The 18,882-nt window shown below is 63.8% G+C and overlaps 1 protein-coding gene across 1 annotated transcript in view; it reads right to left on the reverse strand.

The window, feature by feature from the left end:
* The window catches only part of TTYH2 (tweety family member 2), a 30,158-nt gene that overhangs the window by 9,305 nt on the left and 1,971 nt on the right, over positions 1 to 18,882 (reverse strand). The window contains exons 2-6 of the mRNA XM_051830959.3: positions 14,163 to 14,335; positions 10,358 to 10,469; positions 5,478 to 5,698; positions 4,000 to 4,095; positions 3,521 to 3,593 (exon numbers count right to left, since the gene is read on the reverse strand). Of these exons, the coding sequence (XP_051686919.3) occupies positions 3,521 to 3,593; positions 4,000 to 4,095; positions 5,478 to 5,698; positions 10,358 to 10,469; positions 14,163 to 14,335 (675 nt within the window). The remainder of the gene's footprint in view (positions 1 to 3,520; positions 3,594 to 3,999; positions 4,096 to 5,477; positions 5,699 to 10,357; positions 10,470 to 14,162; positions 14,336 to 18,882) is intronic.

Consider the following 18,882-nt stretch of genomic DNA (forward strand, 5'->3'; position numbering starts at 1 on the left):
GTGCTGTGCTGTCTCCCTTCCTAGGCTCCTGCTTCGGGGAGCCACACCAGCGCAGGTGTTCAGCGCCTTCTGGGTACCAGGCACGGCTGCAGACCCAGGTGCAGGCGAGCTGAATCATGGCACCACGGTCTAGAAAATGTGTGCGGGGGGGGGGGGGGGGGGGGGGGAGGGAGGGCTGGGGACGACCGGCGCCACTAGGCACAGAGCTCGCTCTGAGCCCCATGTGCACACCCCCTCCCCCCCCTCGCGTGCTCAGGGCCTGGGAGAACAATTTTACACACAAACCACTAACAGACGTAACAAATCATCCTGGATCCTTAATGGCAATCAGAGCTGCAGCGCCAGCAGGCCCGGGGCCACCCCCACCCCACCCCACCGCCACCCCCACTGGAGTGACGGAGGGAAGCCAGCCAGCGGGTGCGCAAGTCTTGGGAAAAAACAAGAACACAGGCGGCCATCTTGGCCTGGGTCACCTCCAGGAAGTCTGGGACCCAGGGAGGCAGAGGGACGGGGGCCCCATCTGAGGCTTCCCCAGTGAGGTGGCCTCCTCCTCCCTCCCTCCATCCCCATTCCGGCCAGGCCTGCACCTGGGCGCTCAGCGCCTGTCTGAGGTCCCTTGGGACAGGTGCATTAGGCGAGGGTGGTTTGGGGGCGGTGCAGAGGCTGCAGGCAGTTCCTGGGGACAGAGGTGAGGTGGGCAGGGCTGCCCGGGACCCTCGCGTGCTGGTAGTCGGCATGTGGGAGCCGCTGACTGCTGGGGTTGAACATTTCCTGTGTCTCTCTCGGGAATATCCTGTTAGCAACGCTCTGACACAAAAATGGACCCTTCCCATGTTACACAGGAGGAAACGGAGGCATGAAAACTTGGACCGTCCCCAGGCTTCCACTGCTGGGAAGGGGTGGGCTGGGCGGTGGATGCAGGCGGGGGCCCCACCATCCACCCCTGCCCCGCCACATCCCGTCCTGAGCTGCTGTGGCTAAGTGCACCTGCTCAGATCCCACCCCCTGAATCTACTTCCTCCTTTTCCTTATTTTTAACTTAAAACATTTATTTATTTGTGGGCCGGCACTGTGGCACAGCAGGTAAAGCCAACACTTGCAATGTTGGCATCCCATATGGGCTGCTCCACTTCCGATCCAGCTCCCTGCTAATGGCCTGGGAAAAACAGTGAAAGATGGCCCAAGTGCCTGGGCCCCTGCATCCATGTGGGAGACCTGGAAGAAGCTCCTGGCTCCGGCTGTTGCAGCCTTCTGGGGAGTGAACTAGCAGATGGAAGATCTCTCTCTCTCTCTCTCTCCATAACTCAAACAAATAAAAATCTTTCAGAAAAGTAAAAAAAAAAATCATTCATTTGAAAGAGAGAGAGAGCGCGCACCCCGATCTGCTGGTTCACTCCCCAAACTCCAGTGAGGCTGCACCCAGGGCCCGACTACCTGAGCCGTCACCTGATGCCTCCCAGGGTGTGCATTAGTGGGAAGCTGGAGTCAGGAGCTGGGGTCAGGGGTCAAAGTGGCTAAGCCAACCCTCTCTGCCAGAGCTTCTGGCCGCGCAGCCACAGGCACCGGGCACGGCTCATGCAGGGTGGGGGCTCAGGGCTCGGCTCCGCTCTCAAGCACCCAGGCACAGAGGCCCTGGGGACAGCACTCTCTCTCCTCATGGGGACAGGGGCTGTCAGCTCTCTGGCTTCTCCAAACAGGCAGGGTGGCCTGCAGGCCACACAAAAAGCTGGGCACAACCACCCCGACAGCTGCCCCTCCCCCTCCCATTAAAATGCAGCAGGCCCCGGGCCCTATCAAAGGCCCATTCAGCTGCACCTCACCCGCTGCGGCTCTCACACAAGGGCCTGACTGAAGGAATTAGGGAAATGGCATTTCTCCCAGCTCCCAGGCATTCCAGGGCACCCAGCTGGCACAGTGCATCGGCCTCTGTTTCCTTACACACTGCAGCGTGGTGAGAGGGAGCAGTCCGTGCGAGGGGCCTCTCCCGCAGGGCAGCTCACGGCGGCAAGCAGGAGGCCACCAGCCTGGGCCCTGCGGAGAGCCTCCCCGTGCCCACACTTGTCCCAGACACAGCTGTGCACCTGGCTCTGGCCAGCTGGGCTCCACGGCTCTGCGCCACTCAGCGTCTGGCAGCTCCTGCGCCACCAGGACGCTCTGGGCATTAGCTGGGCCCTGCTACCCTGCCCTTCCCCACAGCAGGCCGGGGTAACGGCCGCTGCACAGGAGGCCGGGGCAAAGACAGCTCCTCTCAATCTTCTGCACAAGCCCCTGCCCAAAACTGCTGAGCCCAGCAGCACCAGCAGCCACGCATTCTGGGGGTCCCCCTGGAGGAGGCAAAGCCCCCAAGGCCAGAGCCGCTGGGCAGCCCCGAGTCCTAGGAAAGGAATGAGCTGGGGGGGGGGGCTTATGGTACCAGCCCCCATCCTTCCACCTCCAGAGAAATCTAGGACCCGAGGAGGGAGCGGGAGATAGCCAGCAGAACAGAGGCCAGTACAAGGCTGGTCTGTGGCACTGGAATCGACTAAGGATGTCTTGCAAGCCCGATTCATCACACACGCACCCTCACGCCTGTGCACGCACAGAGCACGCGTGCGCACGCACATACACACACGTTGAATGGACCCACACCGAGCCGTGGTTATCTGCCAAGTCGTCTTCCACCGGCTGCAGCAGCAAACCAAGGGCTCTTGGGTTTTGTCCCCCCAGGCAAAGGGTGCTGAGTGTCACACGGCAAAGCACGCCCACCGAGTGGACAGACAGACAGACTCATACACATGGCAGATGGCCAGCTTTACGTCCACTGAACACTAGGCACACCCACGTGGGAGGCCCCCACTTCTCAGAAGTTGTCTGAGAGGCAGAGACAGAGAAAGAGAGCAGGAGAGAGCGCGCTCCCCCCCGAGTTCACTCCCCAAACGCCCGCCTGCAACAGCCAGGGCTGGGCCAGGCCGAGGCCAGGAGCCCGGACTCCATCCAGGTCTCCTGTGTGGGTGGCAGGGGCCCAGGTACTCGGGCCTTCGCCTGCTGCCTTCTGGGGTCTGCATTTGCGGGCAACTGGAGCGGGGACAGGTGCTGGGACACGAAGCCGGGCAGCCCAACTTCTCAGTCAAACACCTGTGCCCCCTTTAGTCACAGCCAGAGGCACCTCGTGTGTCTGGGACAGAGTCTGGGGCAGGGGAGGGAAGGCAGCATCAGGGCCACGCTCCCAGGGCCCAGGACGCGGGCACGGCACGGGGGTGCGCTTCTGAGGCCAGGGGCCCTCCAGCCTGCGCATCAGCCCCGGGCCCACCCCGCCCCGGCCCTCCTTGGCTCTTCTCACCCAGGGAGACGCCACCGGCTCACGCAGGCGAGCCTCAGAACGGGGGAGCCCACATGGCCCAAGTCCCTTAGGTTCTGAGACGCTGGGCTTCTCAGTGAGGGGCTGTGGCTGGCAGCTGGCCCCACGTGGGGCCTCTGGACAGGACATCTTCCCCCTAGACAGGCTGTCCTGGCCAGACCTCCCCCCCCGCCCCCCACTCACCACCGCAGTGGCCGAGTCCGTGGCGAGGGACGCCCAGCTAAGCAGCAGCACCAGCAGCGCACAGCCCAGCATCCTGGGAGAGAGGCGGCGACGGTGGGAACCGGGCAAGGAGCACAGCACGGGGGCAGGGGAGGGTCCTCCGTGACAGCCGCCAGCCCACCACCTCCAGTGCCCTCCCTCGTGGCCCCTGCCCGCCCCGTCACAGCCCCGCCAACTGCTGGAGCAGCGGTCCTGGGCTGAAGCCACAGGGCTACCGTGTATGGAGAGGCAGCAGGAGGCAGGGGGCCTGGCCCACGTTCCTTGGGCGGCTCAGCACAGGTGGAAGAAAGCCGGTGCCTGCTGGTGTCCAGATGGCCAGCCGGTGCCTGCTGTCTCGCCCAGGCTGGCCCCTCCCCCTACAACCTGGCCAGGCCCTTGGTGCCGTGACGGTGGCACCTCGCCCTGCTCTCTGTCCCAGGCCCACGGGCAGAGCTACTCACGCAGCCAGCAGACACTTGGAGCGCCTGGCCAGCGCCAAGCAAGTGACAAGGCAGATCACCAGGTCCAGGATGAAGAGCAGGAGGTAGGAGAGCCACCTGGTGGAGGGGGAGGGGCGGTTAGCGGGAACCGGGCAGAACTCCCACCGCTGCCCAGCTTGGGGGGCCCCGAATTGCAAGTGGTCCTGAGCCAGAGAGACCCCAGTGTGCACGGACAGACGGGCTCTTCACGGGGCTCCGGGGCTGCCCCCTCCCTTCTGCCCCGCCCCCTGCCACCTCAATCCAGTGTCGGAGCCGGACACGGCCTCTGCCTGCCACTGCCCACGAGTGGCCACTGAGAACCTGTTTGTGCAGGGCGAGCGCACTGGACAGCAAGGCTGCAGCCGCCCAGCGGGCAGGACCTGCGCCCCTGCTTTCCCTGTGCTTCCGGAACCCCCAGGCTGCATCCAGGGATGGAAACAAGCCCCTGAGAAGCCCACCTTTGTCGAGGGCCCGGCCCAGCCTCCCCGAGGCCCCCCGCCTGCCCTTGAACTCGTGGCACCCACAGCTGTGCACGTTGAGGGCCCTCACGCCTGGCACTGGACATGGCACCAAGGACACCCGTATGAGGACTCACTCCCGGCCAGCAGGGGCCTCGAGGTGGGCGAGGGTGCCACGGCTAGCCCCTCCCAGGAAACCCGGGACCCTCCAGGGGCCTGGCCGGGCTGAGCTGGTGGGGAAAGGCAGTCACACAAAGGCTGGGAGACCTTAGAGGGCCACTTGGCCCCCAGATCTCCTACCAGCAGGGGACGCTGGAGCCCCTGGTCTCCCAGGGCGGGGCGAGGAGCAGGTGCTGGCGACATGGCACAGGGTAGAAGCTGAGGCAGCCGGGGCTAAAGAACCCAAGTACTGGGAGTCCACGGGTGTGGAGAAGACGCGAAACGAATCGCCCTTGTCCCCTTCTCTCCTCACAGGACCCCTATCACGCAGCCCCAGCCTCACCCAGCAGCCACGTCCGAATGTGCTGTGACCGGGCCCGGCACCACCTCAAGCCGGGACGCCACGCGCTCCCCTCCTTCAGGGCCCTGCCCGTGCTCCCTTCCCTCGGGGACCCGCCCACGCTTCCCGTGGGAAGGGGAACAGCCGTGGGGGGAGGTCTCTGGACGCAGTGCAGCAGTGACCACCTGTGGGCTGGGGCTTTGGGACAAACCCGAAAACCAGAGGAAGCCGCGCTCCGAGCACTGACAGTGGGGTCAGGAGCCCGTAGAGCTGCCGCTCGCTGATTCTCCACAACCTGTGGACCCGCTGCACCGCGCACCTCCTCGGCGCCGCGCCCCGCAGGGCTGGGCCGCAGGTCCTCCGGGCAGGAGGGACCCTGGGCTGAGACCGCTGCTTCCTACCCTGGCTCTCCGTCGGGGCCGTCCCCAGTCCTGGGGTTTGGGGAATGGGGCGCAGGATGGACAGAACTAGCTGGCATACCTGCGAGGTGGCAAGAGTCTCACCTGTAGTACTCTACGTAGCCGGTCTGGTCGGCCAGCTCGCTCAGCTGGGCGCCGACGTCCTGCCACACGGGCAGCCCCGAGAGCTGGGTGACGATGCTGTCGGCCATCTGCTGCATGAACTTCAGGGTCTGGATGTAGTCGCCCCGGGAGGCCAGGATCTCACTGAGGCGGGCCAGGTGCTGCTCCAGGTCCATCTTCATCTGCTGGGTGGTTCCAGAAACCTGGCGGTGGGGGCCACATCGGGGGGGGGGGCTGTGAGGCCCGCTCCTGGGAGGCGGTGCTTGGGGCCCTGGGTCTCACTCCGGGGAGGGGGGCGGTCTTTGCAATCAGCAGCGGATGCTGCTCAGGTTGGAACGAACAAATGCACCCGGCCCGGCCCGGAGAGCTCACGGGGCTGCTGCTAGACAGAGGTCCTGACCTTGACCGGGGCCTGGGCACCAGCGTCAGAGCCCTCTGTCTGGAATGCTCCGAGATCAGAGATCTTTTGAGTGCTGACCTGACGCTGTCTCTGATGCTCAAGAGGTTTAGGATTTTGGGGGGCACTTTGGATTTTCAGATGAGGGGTGCCCTGCCGATTAAGCAACTGTTTCAAAACCTGCAAAACCCCGCAATCTCAAATATCTGTGGTCCCAAGCATTTCAGCTAAGGGAGACGGGCTCTGTGTACAGACAGACCCAGGGCGGGACACAGACCAAACCATCAGTTTTTCTTCCTTGAAGATTCTCTTAGAACTTGAAGCATGCTGGATGGTAACTGCTCTTTTTAAGAGAAATGGAAAGTTTGAGCTCAAGGTTTCCCATGTTGGGGCTGGCGTTGCGGGTTAGCAGGTTAGGCCTCCATCTGTGCCACCAGCATCCCACATGGGCACCAGTTTGAGTCCCGGCTGCTCCACTTCCGATCCAGCTCCCTGCTGATGTGCCTGGGAAAGCAGCAGAAGATGGACCAAGTGCTTGGGCCCCTGCACCCACCTGGGAGACCTGCAGGAAGCTCCTGGCTTTGGCCTGGCCCAGCACTAGCCTTTGTAGCCATTTAGGGACTGAACCAGCAGGTGCAAGATCTCTTTCTCACTCTGTCTCTCCCTCTCTCTCTAACTCTGCCTTTCAGCTAAGTAAAAAACAAACCTTAAAAAAAAAGAGATTTCCCAGGTGGCTTCCCGACCTGTCAGTCCCACAGCGAGAGGGACGCCGGGTCGCACGGCTCCCAGCTGCTTGCAGTGCCCTGAACCCGCGTGCAGGCAGAACAATGGAACTTTGAAAAAACACAGACAGACCCGACCCCGGCCAGAAGAGCACGGATGGGAGACAGAAGGGCAGAATGGGCCTTCTCTGTGCACACGTCCTCGCCTGGATGTCTGTCCTGCCCCTTGCCGGGCCCTAAGGGCCTGCAGTTGAGGGGAGGCAGTGTGGGCTGAGCCAAGGCAGCCATGGAGGGCGACGGCAGTAACTTTCGGACAAGGGCCACAGCTGCGCTGTTCGGGAAGGGGCCTGCACACAGCCCAGGCCCAGGGAGCCCGCAGTGGCCAGGGCTGCAGCCTGGCGGCCCCACGCCCACCCCGGAGGCCCGCCCTGAGCCTGGTGTGATGCCCTCCAGGGGTGGGGGGCTGGGCTGTCCCGAAATCGTCACAGGAACCCAAGAAGCACAACCGGGGACAGTGCGTGCTAATTTTGATCCGCGCCGGCAGCTCCCACAGGTCTGAAGAAAGGACGCAGGAGACGGGGCCAGAAGCTCCCCCGGGCCGGGCTGAGCCCGGGCTGATAAGAGCCGGGCGCTGGGCAGCTCTGGGACTCAGGGCCGCTCTGCAGCTCCGCACATCTGCGGCCACCGTGAGCTCCTGGTTCCAGAGGAGAGAATGGCTCTCTTTGTTCCGTTTTGTTTTCTCCAAGCCAGCCGCTCGTCCCATTTTCTGCCCTGTGCCTGGTTCCTGTGGGTTACAGACCCACTAAGAGGCCCCGACAGCAGCGGCCACGCCTTCGGGGCTCGGCAGCTGGGGGCTTCAGGCAGGGGAGCAAAACCCCAAACCACACGGGAGCACATCCGGGAACCCAGAAACTTGATGTCGGGTTGAAGAGCAACGACCTTTGCCCACACGGCACTGTCGCCCGGGAGCCCAGGAGCAGCCTAGGTGCCACTTTGACCTTCCTATATCTCATACAGCAAGACAAAGAACAAAGAACAAAGGCCGTTAAATGCTCTGTAAACTTCCTCCTCCTTAGCTTTGCATCACTTAACTTCCCTACTTCTTAAACCCTTCTTGGGAAAAAAAAAGGCACAAGACAATTAACATCTGTCAGGCCTATCTCCCCCCACCACATCCTCCCATAGGAAACAAACAAAAAAACCACACCACTGACCTACATACAGCTCCCACCTCTCCACATCACCCCCAACCCAGTACACACGGCCCCTGTCCCCCACGCGCTCCAGGCCCGGCCCCGGGGTCACAGAGGTGAGACACCACCCCCTACCCCAACAGAACCAGGTCTTGCTCTCTCGTGGGAAAGCAAAAGTTCCGAGAGCCAGAGGGCCAGCCAGGTCCGCTCCGGGCTGGGCAGGGCCTGAAGGGGCTGGCGCGAGTTCCCCAGGCTGCAGACAGCTGCTTTCCAAGTCCGCAGGGCAGGGTCCCCTGGGAACTCATCACAAAAGGGCGATTTCTCAGCCCTGCCCACATCCGGGTCACTGGAGACTCCAGGGCTAGGGCGGGGTCCTGTGAACCCCCCCCTCAGATGACTGACGCAAGTGCAGGGCTGAAAACCTCAAGAGGGAGGGGGCTCCCGCGCTTGGGCGGGGTCGGGTGCAGGGGAGAGGAGGCCCGGGGCAGACCCGGGCAGAGGACAGGGCTGAGGGTGGGCGGGGTGCTGTGTGCGCAGCCTGCCCCCACCAGGTCCAGCTCACGGCTGTGGCGGAGAGGCGGCTCCCCGTGCCTCCCCATCTCGGCCCTGCAGCCTGCTGCGGGCTCCAGCGAGAGCCACAGAAGCCACCAGAATGCCAGCCACACACACACACAGCAGCAGTGCCCACGGTGGGCCAAGGAGACCCCGAGGGTTAGGCAGCTGTCTGGTCCCTTGGGTGCTCAGCTGGAGCCCCTCCCCCCACACAGGCAGGACCCACTGGCCTTTGCCCGCCCAACACCCCCAGACAATCCCTTTCGGACCCTTGAATAACCTGAGGCCCTGCCTTGGCCCCCCGCTGAGGCACAGGCTGTCCCCGGTTGGAAGGGGTGGGGTTTCTGATCCAGAGGGGGACATGGAGAAGGCCCCCACTCCATGCCAGGGCAGCCCGGAAGGCCTCTGGGTGGTCCCTCAGCTGCCTGAGCTGGGCTCCTGGTCACCTGACCCACCCACGGCCTCGTCCTCCCTCCCGGTAATCACAGTAATTACTATAATGGGGCCCATTACCTGAGTCACTGGTGGGAGCCCACTGAGTAGTCAACTGCACTTTCACCTACATGAAGTCATCCGATGTCATTTACCTGGTATCTGACCTTCAGCCCTCAGATATGGGGGGCCCTCCAAGGGCTGCTGCCTCCCCTGGGACGCAAACCAGCCTCATGGGCCCCTCCATGGGGCAGCGCAGGCCTCCCCACCCTGGGCCCGGGGGCTGGCCCCCTGGAGGAGGCGGTGCCTGCAGGAGGAGCAGCACCCCGCCGCCCCCCCCCTCCTCTGGGGATTCCAGAGTGGGGTTCACTGGGACATGTCCAATGCCGGCCCCAGGGCTCGCTCCCAGCACAGCTGTCAGCCCCCAGGAGGACTCCCGTTTTCCCATCAAGCCTTGGGCCAGTGAAGGTCACGGTCCTGGGCTTTCCGGGGAAGAGGTTTACGCCTGGGGCTGTGTTCCTCCCCCAGTGCGTCTGGGACTGGTGGGTGAGGGGGGGAAGGGAAGAGGGGCCCAGGGTGCAGCCCCTGAGGCTCTGCCCAGCTCCCCCAGCCCTGCTGCTCCACCCTCACCCCCCAGAGCTGCTCAGCCCAGCACCCAGACACACCTGGGTATCAGCCATGTCTCCCAAGGGAGGGCTGGCCCGATCTGGCATCCCCCACCCCAGCCCCAAAAGGGCCCTCTCTGGAGGCCACAGCCTGCCTCCCCAGTCCACACGAGCAGCACAGCTGTCTCTTTAAGGGGAGCCCCCCTGAGGGGCCACCAGGGGATTAGAGCCTAGAGGAGCTTAAGGGAGTGGGAGGGGGCCGGTGAGGTGGAGTCCTCCCCGCAGGCTGCCAGGGCCATGCCAGGCCGGTCAGCGGGAGACAGATGGGGCTGGACGCTGCGGTGCAGGCTGTGGGACAGAAACAGGCCTTTTGCTGGGGCCCTCAGCCCCTCTGCGGGGGACCTGGCCCAGAAAGGGACTGGAACGGGGCGGACGCCCAAGGGGTGGTCGCTGCGGCTTTGTCACCAGAGCACCTGGGGCTGCCTGGGACGGACGCATGGGGCCCAGGCCACCATGGGAGAAAACCCAATTCCCTGCCCTCACTCTGTGGCTCAGGCCCTATCAGAGCCTGGTGCCTCTGGCCTGGACTGGAAGCCCCAGCCGGGGTCACGGGCCCGGCCCAGGGCCCAGCAACACAGGACTTGTCTAGGCATCTGGGATGAATCGTGCCACCCCGTGGGGCTCCCTTGCAGTTTCTGGACAGAGCTTCCCCCTTGCCATCCCCCGGTGTCCCCTTAGAGTGGACACACACAACGCAGTGGGGCTGACTTTCCACATTCTCGCTCTCCTGCGGCAAACAGGAAGTGAGCGGCTCTCCTGGAAACCCAGGAGAAGCAGGGGCGCTGCAGGTCTGCGGGGGCCGAGCCGGCTGGGGACCCATGGGGACCCACTGGGACCCCGTCCCGGCCGCACTGAGCTCACACGCTGCACCCGTGCCTGGCCAGCTGCCCACCGGCCTTACCAGAGTGTCGATCCCAGACAAGGTGTGGTGTGCATTGTCCAAGGAGTAGGTCAGCTGGTAGACCCCGTCGCTGGTCTCGCTGTTCCCATAGAACCCAATGCCTATGGCGGCACTACAATCAAAACCCAAACAAAGGTTAGAAGAGTGTTTGTCTTCATTCTGCGTATTTATTTGTTGAAAGGCAGAGAACAAAAGCGGGAGAGAGTGAGATACCTTCCCCAAACGCCTGCAACAGCCAGGGCTGGGCTGGGCTGAAGCCTGCACTCAACCAAGGTCTCCCACATGGGTGGCGGGAACTCAAGGCCTCGAGCCATCGCCTGCTGCCTGCTGGGCTACGCATGGGCCGGAAGCTGGGTCAGAGAGGAGCAGCCAAGACCTGAACCAAGCACTTCCGGAGAGGGTGTGGGCACCAAGTGCACACCGGCGTGGACCGTGCACCCCAAGCCCACAGTTCACACTGGCGCTGCCCACTCTCAGGACTGGACAAAGGTAGGACACAGACGCACCACTACGGCACCACAGCCTCACAGCCGTGCTGGGGCCAGCGTTGTGGCCTCGGGTTAAGCTACTGCCTGCATCCCGGCATCCCATAATCACAGCGCTGCTGGTTCGAGTCCTGGCCCCTCAACTTCCACCCAGAATTCCCACTCATGAGCCTGGGAAGGCCCGGGATGATGATGGCCCAAGCACCAGCGTCCCTGCCACCCACGCGGGAGACCCGGATGGAGCTCCTGACTCCTGACTCCAGCCTGGGCCAGACCCGGCTGCTGGGGACATGTGGGGAGTGAACCAGTGAACGGAAAATCTCTGTGTGTATCTCCCTCTCTATGACTCTGTCTTAAAGAGAAAAAAAACCCTGCTCTCTCCCTACTCACCCCCCCAACCTCAGCTGCTTTCGCGGTCGCCATAGTTCTGCCTTCCCAAGAAAGTCACTCAGTGGACATCAGTTTCTCCCCTGTTGAGGCTGGCTTCTTTCCCGTAGCAGCCGCCGCCGACGGCTCCTCCGTGGCTGTCCAGGACGGCACAGCTCATCTCCTTGCCCCGCGGTCTGGATGCGACAGAGAGCGCTTCCCCGACCCCTGCTGCTGGGCATCTGGGCCCCTTCCAAGTCCCGGCCATCAGGAACAAAGCCACCGTAGCCCCGGATGGAGGGCAGGGATTTGACCTTCACTGAGCTCTTCCCCGGGGGCTGGGCCGACACTGGGGGTGAAGGTTAAGGACTCCAAGAGGAGGAGACCCAGGCCGGCCCGAGGGGTCTGGGTGGGGCCCACAGCCCCAGGTCAGAAGCCAGGACTCCCTGGCCATGCTCCACCCTTTCCTTGACGTTCCCTGCCCATGGGAGGCCGCTGGGTCCTCTTCCCCGGAGCCCCAAGGCACAGAAAGTCCCTTCTCCGCCTGGGGTGAAACCTGCCTCTCACAGCCACGCACCCTCCGTGGTGTGCATGGCTGTCCCCTGCGACGGCGGGAAGAGGGCTCCGTGTGCGGGTGCCACCAGCCACCCTCCTGGCGTGGCTTCCTGTCACCCTCCTGGCTGCAGTCTGTGACTTCAGTGTCCTCAGGGGTCAATTCTGCCTGGTGGTCAAGGTCACTGCTCAGGGTGGCTCCGTCCCCAGAGCCTCCCCTCCCCTGCTGACTGCCTCCTCCTGGGCGCTGTATTGATTTTCGTTTTTGCTTTATCCAAAGGCAGAGCTTGCAACCTAACCCTGCGGAACTCCCCAGGCTGGTGTGAGTCCAGCATTTCAGGTCTGGGCCTGGACGCCGATCACATCCTGGGGGAGCCGAGACTCATGCCGCAGCCCCCGGAGTTGGCGCCAACTTCGTGCCGGGGAGGACGGACGCTCACGGCCAGCTTACCCGGCCCAGGGCGGACTCCCAGCAAGGCTGTTACGGAACCCCCCCTCAGGCCTGCCTTCGACCCTGGAATTCAAGGTTTCCCAGGCTGGGGGGTGGCCCATGGGAACAGAATCAGCTCAATGCCTGGTAGCATGCAGAAGGCACCCCCAACCCGGCCCACTGCCTCGGTGGGCTCTAGGAATGTGCATTTTTTTTTTAAAGATTTATTTTATTTATTTAAAAGGCAGAGCAATGTAGAGACAGGAAGAGAGAGAGATCTCCCATACACTGGTTTACTCCCAAGATGGCTGCAACGGCCAAGGCTGGGTCAGACCAAAGCCAGGAGCTTTGAACTCCTTCTGGGTCGCCCACGTGGGTGACAGCCGGGGCCCAGGCACTTGGGCCGTCTTCCGCTGCCTTCCCAGGCTCATCAGCAGGGAGCTGGATCGGAAGCGGAGCAGCCGGGACTGGCACTGGCGCTCTGACGTGACGAGTGGTGGTTCAGCCTGCAGTGCCCCGACGCCAGCCCTGTGCCTGTTTTTCTCGCCGCTGGCTCCCTCTCGCCTGGCACAGGGGATGTGCAGGATGCGGCGGAGCGAGTCCAGCCCACAGTTCCTGCGCCGCCGAGCTTCCCGAAAACCAAAGGTGATTGCTACTTGTTGCAACGGCCCCCTAAGCCATGCACACGGCTCTTCAGCTTTGTAAAGGTGCGAGCGCTCACTCACCCTTTCAACTACCCCAGCTTTCAGTCCAGCACGGAACTCAGTAAACCAGAGAGGGGACTCAGCATTGTCTCTGAGATAGGCTTGGGGGGCGGGGGGCGACGCCAGGGCACAGCAGGTGTCAGGTAGGAGGTCCACACCCCCACACGCGGGGCTGGCCTGCCCAGGATGGGATCCCACCCGTGCGTCCCGTCCAGTTTGTTGCTAATGCGCCTGGGAGGTCGCAGATGATGGCCGGAGTAGTCAGGCCCCTTGCCATCCGCTCGGGAGACCTGGATGGAGTCCTTGGCTCCTAGCTTTGGCCTGGATCAACCCTGAAGATCTCTCTCTCTCTCTCTCTCCCTGTCACTCAGCTTCTTAAACAAACAAACAATAAATAACCTGAAAAACAGGTTTGTGTTCTGTCTTCAGCCCCGCAGGCTAACAGAAGTGTTCTGAGGCCATGTGAGGTTGGGGAGGCTAAGCTGTTGGGTTCCCTGTGCTAGTGATACTAAACGCATCTTTGATTTACAATCTTGGGGCATCTTATGACGCAGAGCACCCGAACTCTGTGATTTTATTATTGTTATTATTTTACTCTGAGTTCACGGGGCCGGGGATCCCAGGGTAGCCGGCCTGGGTCCCTTTCCTGTGCCGGGCGCTGCGTCCCCTCTGTGCCCCTGCTGCAGGGGGCGGGATGGCGGGCGGACACGTGCTCACACGTGCTCCGCAGCGCGGAGGCCAGGGGTCCTGCCTGGTACCCGTCGTGCGGCCCAGTGGTGAGGGACTCCAGCCAGAGGGGAGCACACCCCGGCAGAGGCTCGGTTTGGAAAAGCCTCTGGAAAATACAATTCCTGCAAACAGCCAGCACGTGCAGGGGCCGCGCCGGGAGTGAGCAGAGCACGGCTCTAATGGCCCTGAGAGCTATCGATCCCGGGAGAAGAGGGCATTGATCCTGGCCACGGTCAGGTTTCCTTCTGACTTCGCAGGCCCAGGGTGGTACTGGGAGAGAGGGGCCTGGAGCCAGGGAGAGGGCTGCGTGGCTGGACAGAAGTGCACTGCGCAGGGGTCGGAGCCAGGAGGGAGACCCCAGACCACCCTAGGCGTGTGGCAGGGAAAGGGACGGCATTTACCTGGGGCCACGCTGGTCCACCAAGGTAGCCCCCCGGGGGGGGGCGGCGGCTGGGGGGGATCAGGTTCACGGGCTAACCGGCAGGACACACGCCAGCACGCCCTGCCCTCTGCCCGTCCCCATGCAGGGGGACACTCACCAGCAGATGAGCCCGGCCACCACCGCCGTCCAGGTGGTGCAGCAGGAGCCGCGTTGCTTGGTCTGCCCGGCCTCGTCCCGCCGGCGGCAGCACACGCAGACCAGATAAGCCGTGAGGAAGATCAAGTTCAGGCCCAGGCACACGGCGGCCACCAGCCCCAGGAACAGCAGCGACTGAAAGAGGAGAGCCCAGGGTCAGCCCCCGGCCCCGGGGCCCTGGGTGCCGGGCGGCGGGCGTGGGAGCTGGGGCTGTGTGTCTGTCACCCATCTTTCTTCTGTCCGTCCTTTCCTGCTCCCGTGATAGAAGCCCCTACTCTGTAAACAGTGCCTGGTGCTCAGGAGGAGGGAGGGGATGGAGCCCCCGCGGTGCCCTTGGTGGCCAGGTACGGGGGAGGCGGACACACAGGGTTTCTGGCTGCCACACCTGGACGAAGACAGCAACCAGGCCTTGCCTGACGGAGAGCCCTGAGCCCCTGACACACATGCAGGAGTCAGCAAACGGCCGCGAGGGCTGTGGCCAAGCAAGACCGGGGTGGGGGTGGGGGCCCGGCGCTGTGGAGCAGCAGGTTAAGCTGCAGTCTGCGGTGCCGGGATCCCGTACAAGTGTAAGTTCAAGACCGGGCTGCTCCACTTCCAATCCAGCTCCCTGCTAATGCACCTGGGAAGGCAGAGGGCTGTGGCCCAAGTGCTGGGGCCCTGCCCCAACGTGGGAGACGTGGATGGAGCTCCAGGCTCCTGGCTTCAGCCTGGCCAGCCCTGGCAGTTATGGCCATCTGGGGGAGAGAACCAACAGAGGGAAGCCCTCTCTTTCTCTCTCTGCCTCTCAAACTCTTTTCTTAAAGATGTGTTTGCTTATTTGCTGGATGCCTTGGACCCTCAGACGGGGCCAGGAAGGGTCGTGGGGCACGGACGCTGCCTCCTCGTGCAAAGGGCTCCTCCTCTCCAAGGCGGTCAGTGCCTGTTCTAGGTGTTGGGGGATGAGCGGGGGGCATCAGGAAACATAATCGTGGAGTCCCTTCGTGCTGAATACTGAGAGGGACAGCTGTGTCCCCAGGGGCCAGCAGCACCAAGCCAGAATGTTGAAAGGGGCAGGAGGTGTCTGCTTGCCCCGCCCAGCACCTCGGGGTCTTTCAGAGGCCTGGTGTCCCCCACCCCCTCTGCCCTCCAATCTCTTGATTCAGCCAGATGGACACCAGATGGCACAGGGATTGGTGGCCGCCCGCCAGGGCTGGAGCTGGGTCTAAGTCTGGCGCCCGAGCTGGTAGCCCCCCTGCGCCCCATGTGTCCCCGAGCGGCTCCTGCTGCACAGCCCCAGCACCCCAGGACTGGCTGCCGGGCAGGAGCGCCCTTCAGGGACCCCGAATGATGATGCCGCCATCAGTAGGGGTCGGGGAGACCGCGGGACCTGAAGGCCCAAGGAGAAGGCAGGCCTTGTGCAGGGATAGGCAGACGGCGACAAGCTGCCACACAGACGCTGGGCATCTGGGGCCCGAGGCCCCGCAGCCATTGTCCAGGGGCCAGGGTGTGGACGCCTGCAGGAGTCACGTTGCTGAACTGGTTCCGCTCAGCTGTGCAGCCCTGGGCAGACTTGGTCCGGCATCAGACTTTGCTGCTCACTGCGGACCTACACGCTTCTCAGTGTCAGGGACAAACGGCCAGAGTGCTGGGGACAAGCCTGGGAGAGGGCGGGAGACCCGCTCATCTGGAGGAGGACAGGTGGACTTGACTTAAGCTGTGGCTGTCACAGCCACGCAGGACAAACACAGCAGGGTCACGCCAGGGACTCACCTCCGTCGTCCCCTCAGCCACAGGGCTGGGCGGTGACTTCCCCCTGCCCGCACCACTCCTCAGTACCTAACCCTCCTCATCTCAACGCTTAGCACAGCCCTGCTACCAGTGCGCCTCCCCGATACAGCCCCGATGCCCCCCAGCCAGAACCCAGGGACGCCCCCGACGACGTGCAAGCCCCATGCACCTCGCACCCGGCAACGGCACTTTCTAGGAAGCCGGAGGGCTCGAGCCCCTCAAAGACGCACACGTGGATATTTTTGGCCACCCACGGGCAAGCCACCCCGATGTCCACCAGCAAGAAGACGGGCACACAAAACGTGCCTCGGCACACACGGAGCGCTGTGCAGCCATAAAAACGGACGGCAGCTCGCGGGTGAACCAGCCAGACAAGCCAGCTGCTAGCCAGCAGGGCTCTGGCTTCAGCGGGTCTGCAAGCACAAGGTTCGAGAAGACCGCCTGCCCGTGATGGGGGTGCCAGTGGCAGCCATGCGGCGGAGACGCCAAGGCGCCCAGGGACACTGCCAAGGGGATGGTGGCCTTCAGTAGCACTTGCCATGGTGTCCGCGGCCTTTAATTTATTCCTAATTATAGTGGGTTTTAAAGGGGAGGGGCATCCTTTGGGGCACCGGTTGGAATCCCGACTGCTTTGCTTCCAATCCAGCTCCCTGCGAATGTACCTGGGAAGGCAGCGGAGGACGGCCCAAGTGCTCGGGCCCCTGCCACCCTGGTGGGAGACCTGGATGGAGTTCCAGGCTCCTGGCTTCAGCCTGGCCCAGCCCCAGGTGTTGTGGCCATCTGGGGAGTGACCCAACAAAGGAAGACCCCCCCGCCCCGGTCACTCTGCCTTTTCAGATAAATAAATAAATCTTTTAAATAAAGAAAGGGGAACAAAGGAGGGGACAGGCCTCTTGCAGAGAGGCCCTTGTCTTCCAGCCTGCGCCCTGGACGCCCCCAACAGGAAAATCCCCCGAATCTACCCCGTGTCCCTTCCCGGCTACGAGGACCTTCCCAGAAGCAGTGCAGCCGTGAGTCAGGGCCGCGTGGTCTCGCCATCCAGCCCCGGCCAGGTCCCCGCCGCGGCTCCCCTGTCTCACTCTCCCCAGGCCCGGGGATCCTGTGGCTGGGGCCTCTCTCAGCCGGGCAGCTGGCCGCCACGGGGGCCTGACAATGCCGTCCCGCCCTGCAAACCCCAGCAGCTCCCCTCGGGACCCTACTGTCTCTGGGTGCTGGGGGCACAGGAAGCTGGGGCTGGAGGTGCCCCCAGCGCCCGGCCAAGGGAGTGGAGGGGGGAGGAGGGGCGGGTGGTGCGGGAGGGAGGAGGAGGAGAGCGGAGCTGGGTGTCACCGCTGCTCTCTAAGGGGCAATTATGTTCCTGCTGCTAATTAACACTGAGGAACCCACATGGCAGTGGGAAGACAGAGCCAGAGCCAAGAGCTGTGCTGGGCAGGCTGGAGGACACCCCCACCCCGCCACCCTCTGTGCCCTGTGGGCTTCTCCCGCTCCAGGACCACGCCACGGCCCCCCACATCAGTGCGCTGCCTCTCCCATCAAAGCGACTTCAATGATGTCTGCTCTGCCAATTTGTCCTGAGAAACCCAGGCCGGGGCGCACCAAGCCAGGACCCGGCAGCGACCACTGCAGCTGGGCAGGGAGGGGCTGCAGCCCAGACACTGGGGGGGGTTGAGGCTGGGGGGAGGGGAGCTGGGAGCAGGCAGGGGGAGAGGCCCCCAGGCCCATGGGGGAGGGCCAGGCCCCCTCCCCGGGCTCAGCGTGACTGTCTGATGACCATGACTCAAGGCTCACACTGATGAATGCGGGCTTCCTCCCCAGGGCTGTCACCCAGCTCAGTGCTGAGGTCCGGTACTTCCTGGCCCAGCCCCCCACCTTGTCCCCTCCCCTGGCTTAAGGGCACACACCTGGGGAATCCGGAAGACCCCCCCCCCATGAAAATGCAGCCTACACACTACCTCCCAGCAACAGTGCTGTACCGATGGGGAGGAGCCACAGGGGGGCTCCATGTCCAAAGCTTCCCCCGTACACAGCAAGCACTGGGGGCCATCTGTGACCCGCCTGCCCTGGGGCAGGGGCGGGCTGGGGTGGATGGTGACAGGGAGGGGACGGGTGTGTGTGTGAGTGTGTGCAGTGCCAGGTGCCTGTCTGTGGCCCCGCACTGCCCAGGGACACCCGGGCGGCTGGGGTCTCCCCCTTGCACACTGTGATTCTGGCGGCGTTGACGAGCCGGGCACTGGCTGCAGGCTTTATGCCTTGGCCGGGCCCAGGGCCCCCTGACCTCTGCGGCAGGGATGACCTCCACCCCCGCCTTCTCACCTGCGGGGAAAGAGATGGCTCACAAGGCCAGGTCCCTGCCTCCTCCGGGGCCACAGCCTCCTCCTCCCCCAGGCCGGCGTTGGGACTTACCTGGCCACCCTCTGCGGATGTGGTCACCTCCCCATGAGGCCGGCAGACGCAGGCCAAGGTCACTGAGGGCAGGGGGGAGGGGGAAAGGACCAGGCCCAGGGGCACAGGGGGCCTCCACAGCTTTCGAAGACCCCGGCAAAGGGGAGGGGCCGCCTTCGCAGGGAGGTCTGCCCTGCTAAGACCACCCCCGACTCTGCCTTGGAGAGCCCCAGCGCCCACCACTCGCCAGCCTTCCTCTAGGCCTGCACGGGCCCAGTGCCCACCTCCGCTCGGCTTCTGACGCACGTGCACGCACACTCGCAGCCTGAGCTAAAGCCCTTCTCAGGCCGCCCTGGCCAGCGCCTGCAGAGTTCTCTCCTCTCGCTGTCCTGACACTGCTGAGCCCCGCGGCCCATCCGTCCAAGGACGTGTGTCACCGGGCGCCACTCTGTGCTCTGGGACCCCCTGTGTGAAGAAAGCCCCCTACACGGAATAACTCATCGAACCCTCGCAGGCGAGGGAGGCTCAGACCC

The sequence above is a fragment of the Oryctolagus cuniculus genome, chromosome 17 (assembly GCF_051225735.1).
Source record: "Oryctolagus cuniculus isolate XC-2025 breed Fujian yellow rabbit chromosome 17, ASM5122573v1, whole genome shotgun sequence".
Taxonomy (NCBI): Eukaryota; Metazoa; Chordata; class Mammalia; order Lagomorpha; family Leporidae; genus Oryctolagus; species Oryctolagus cuniculus.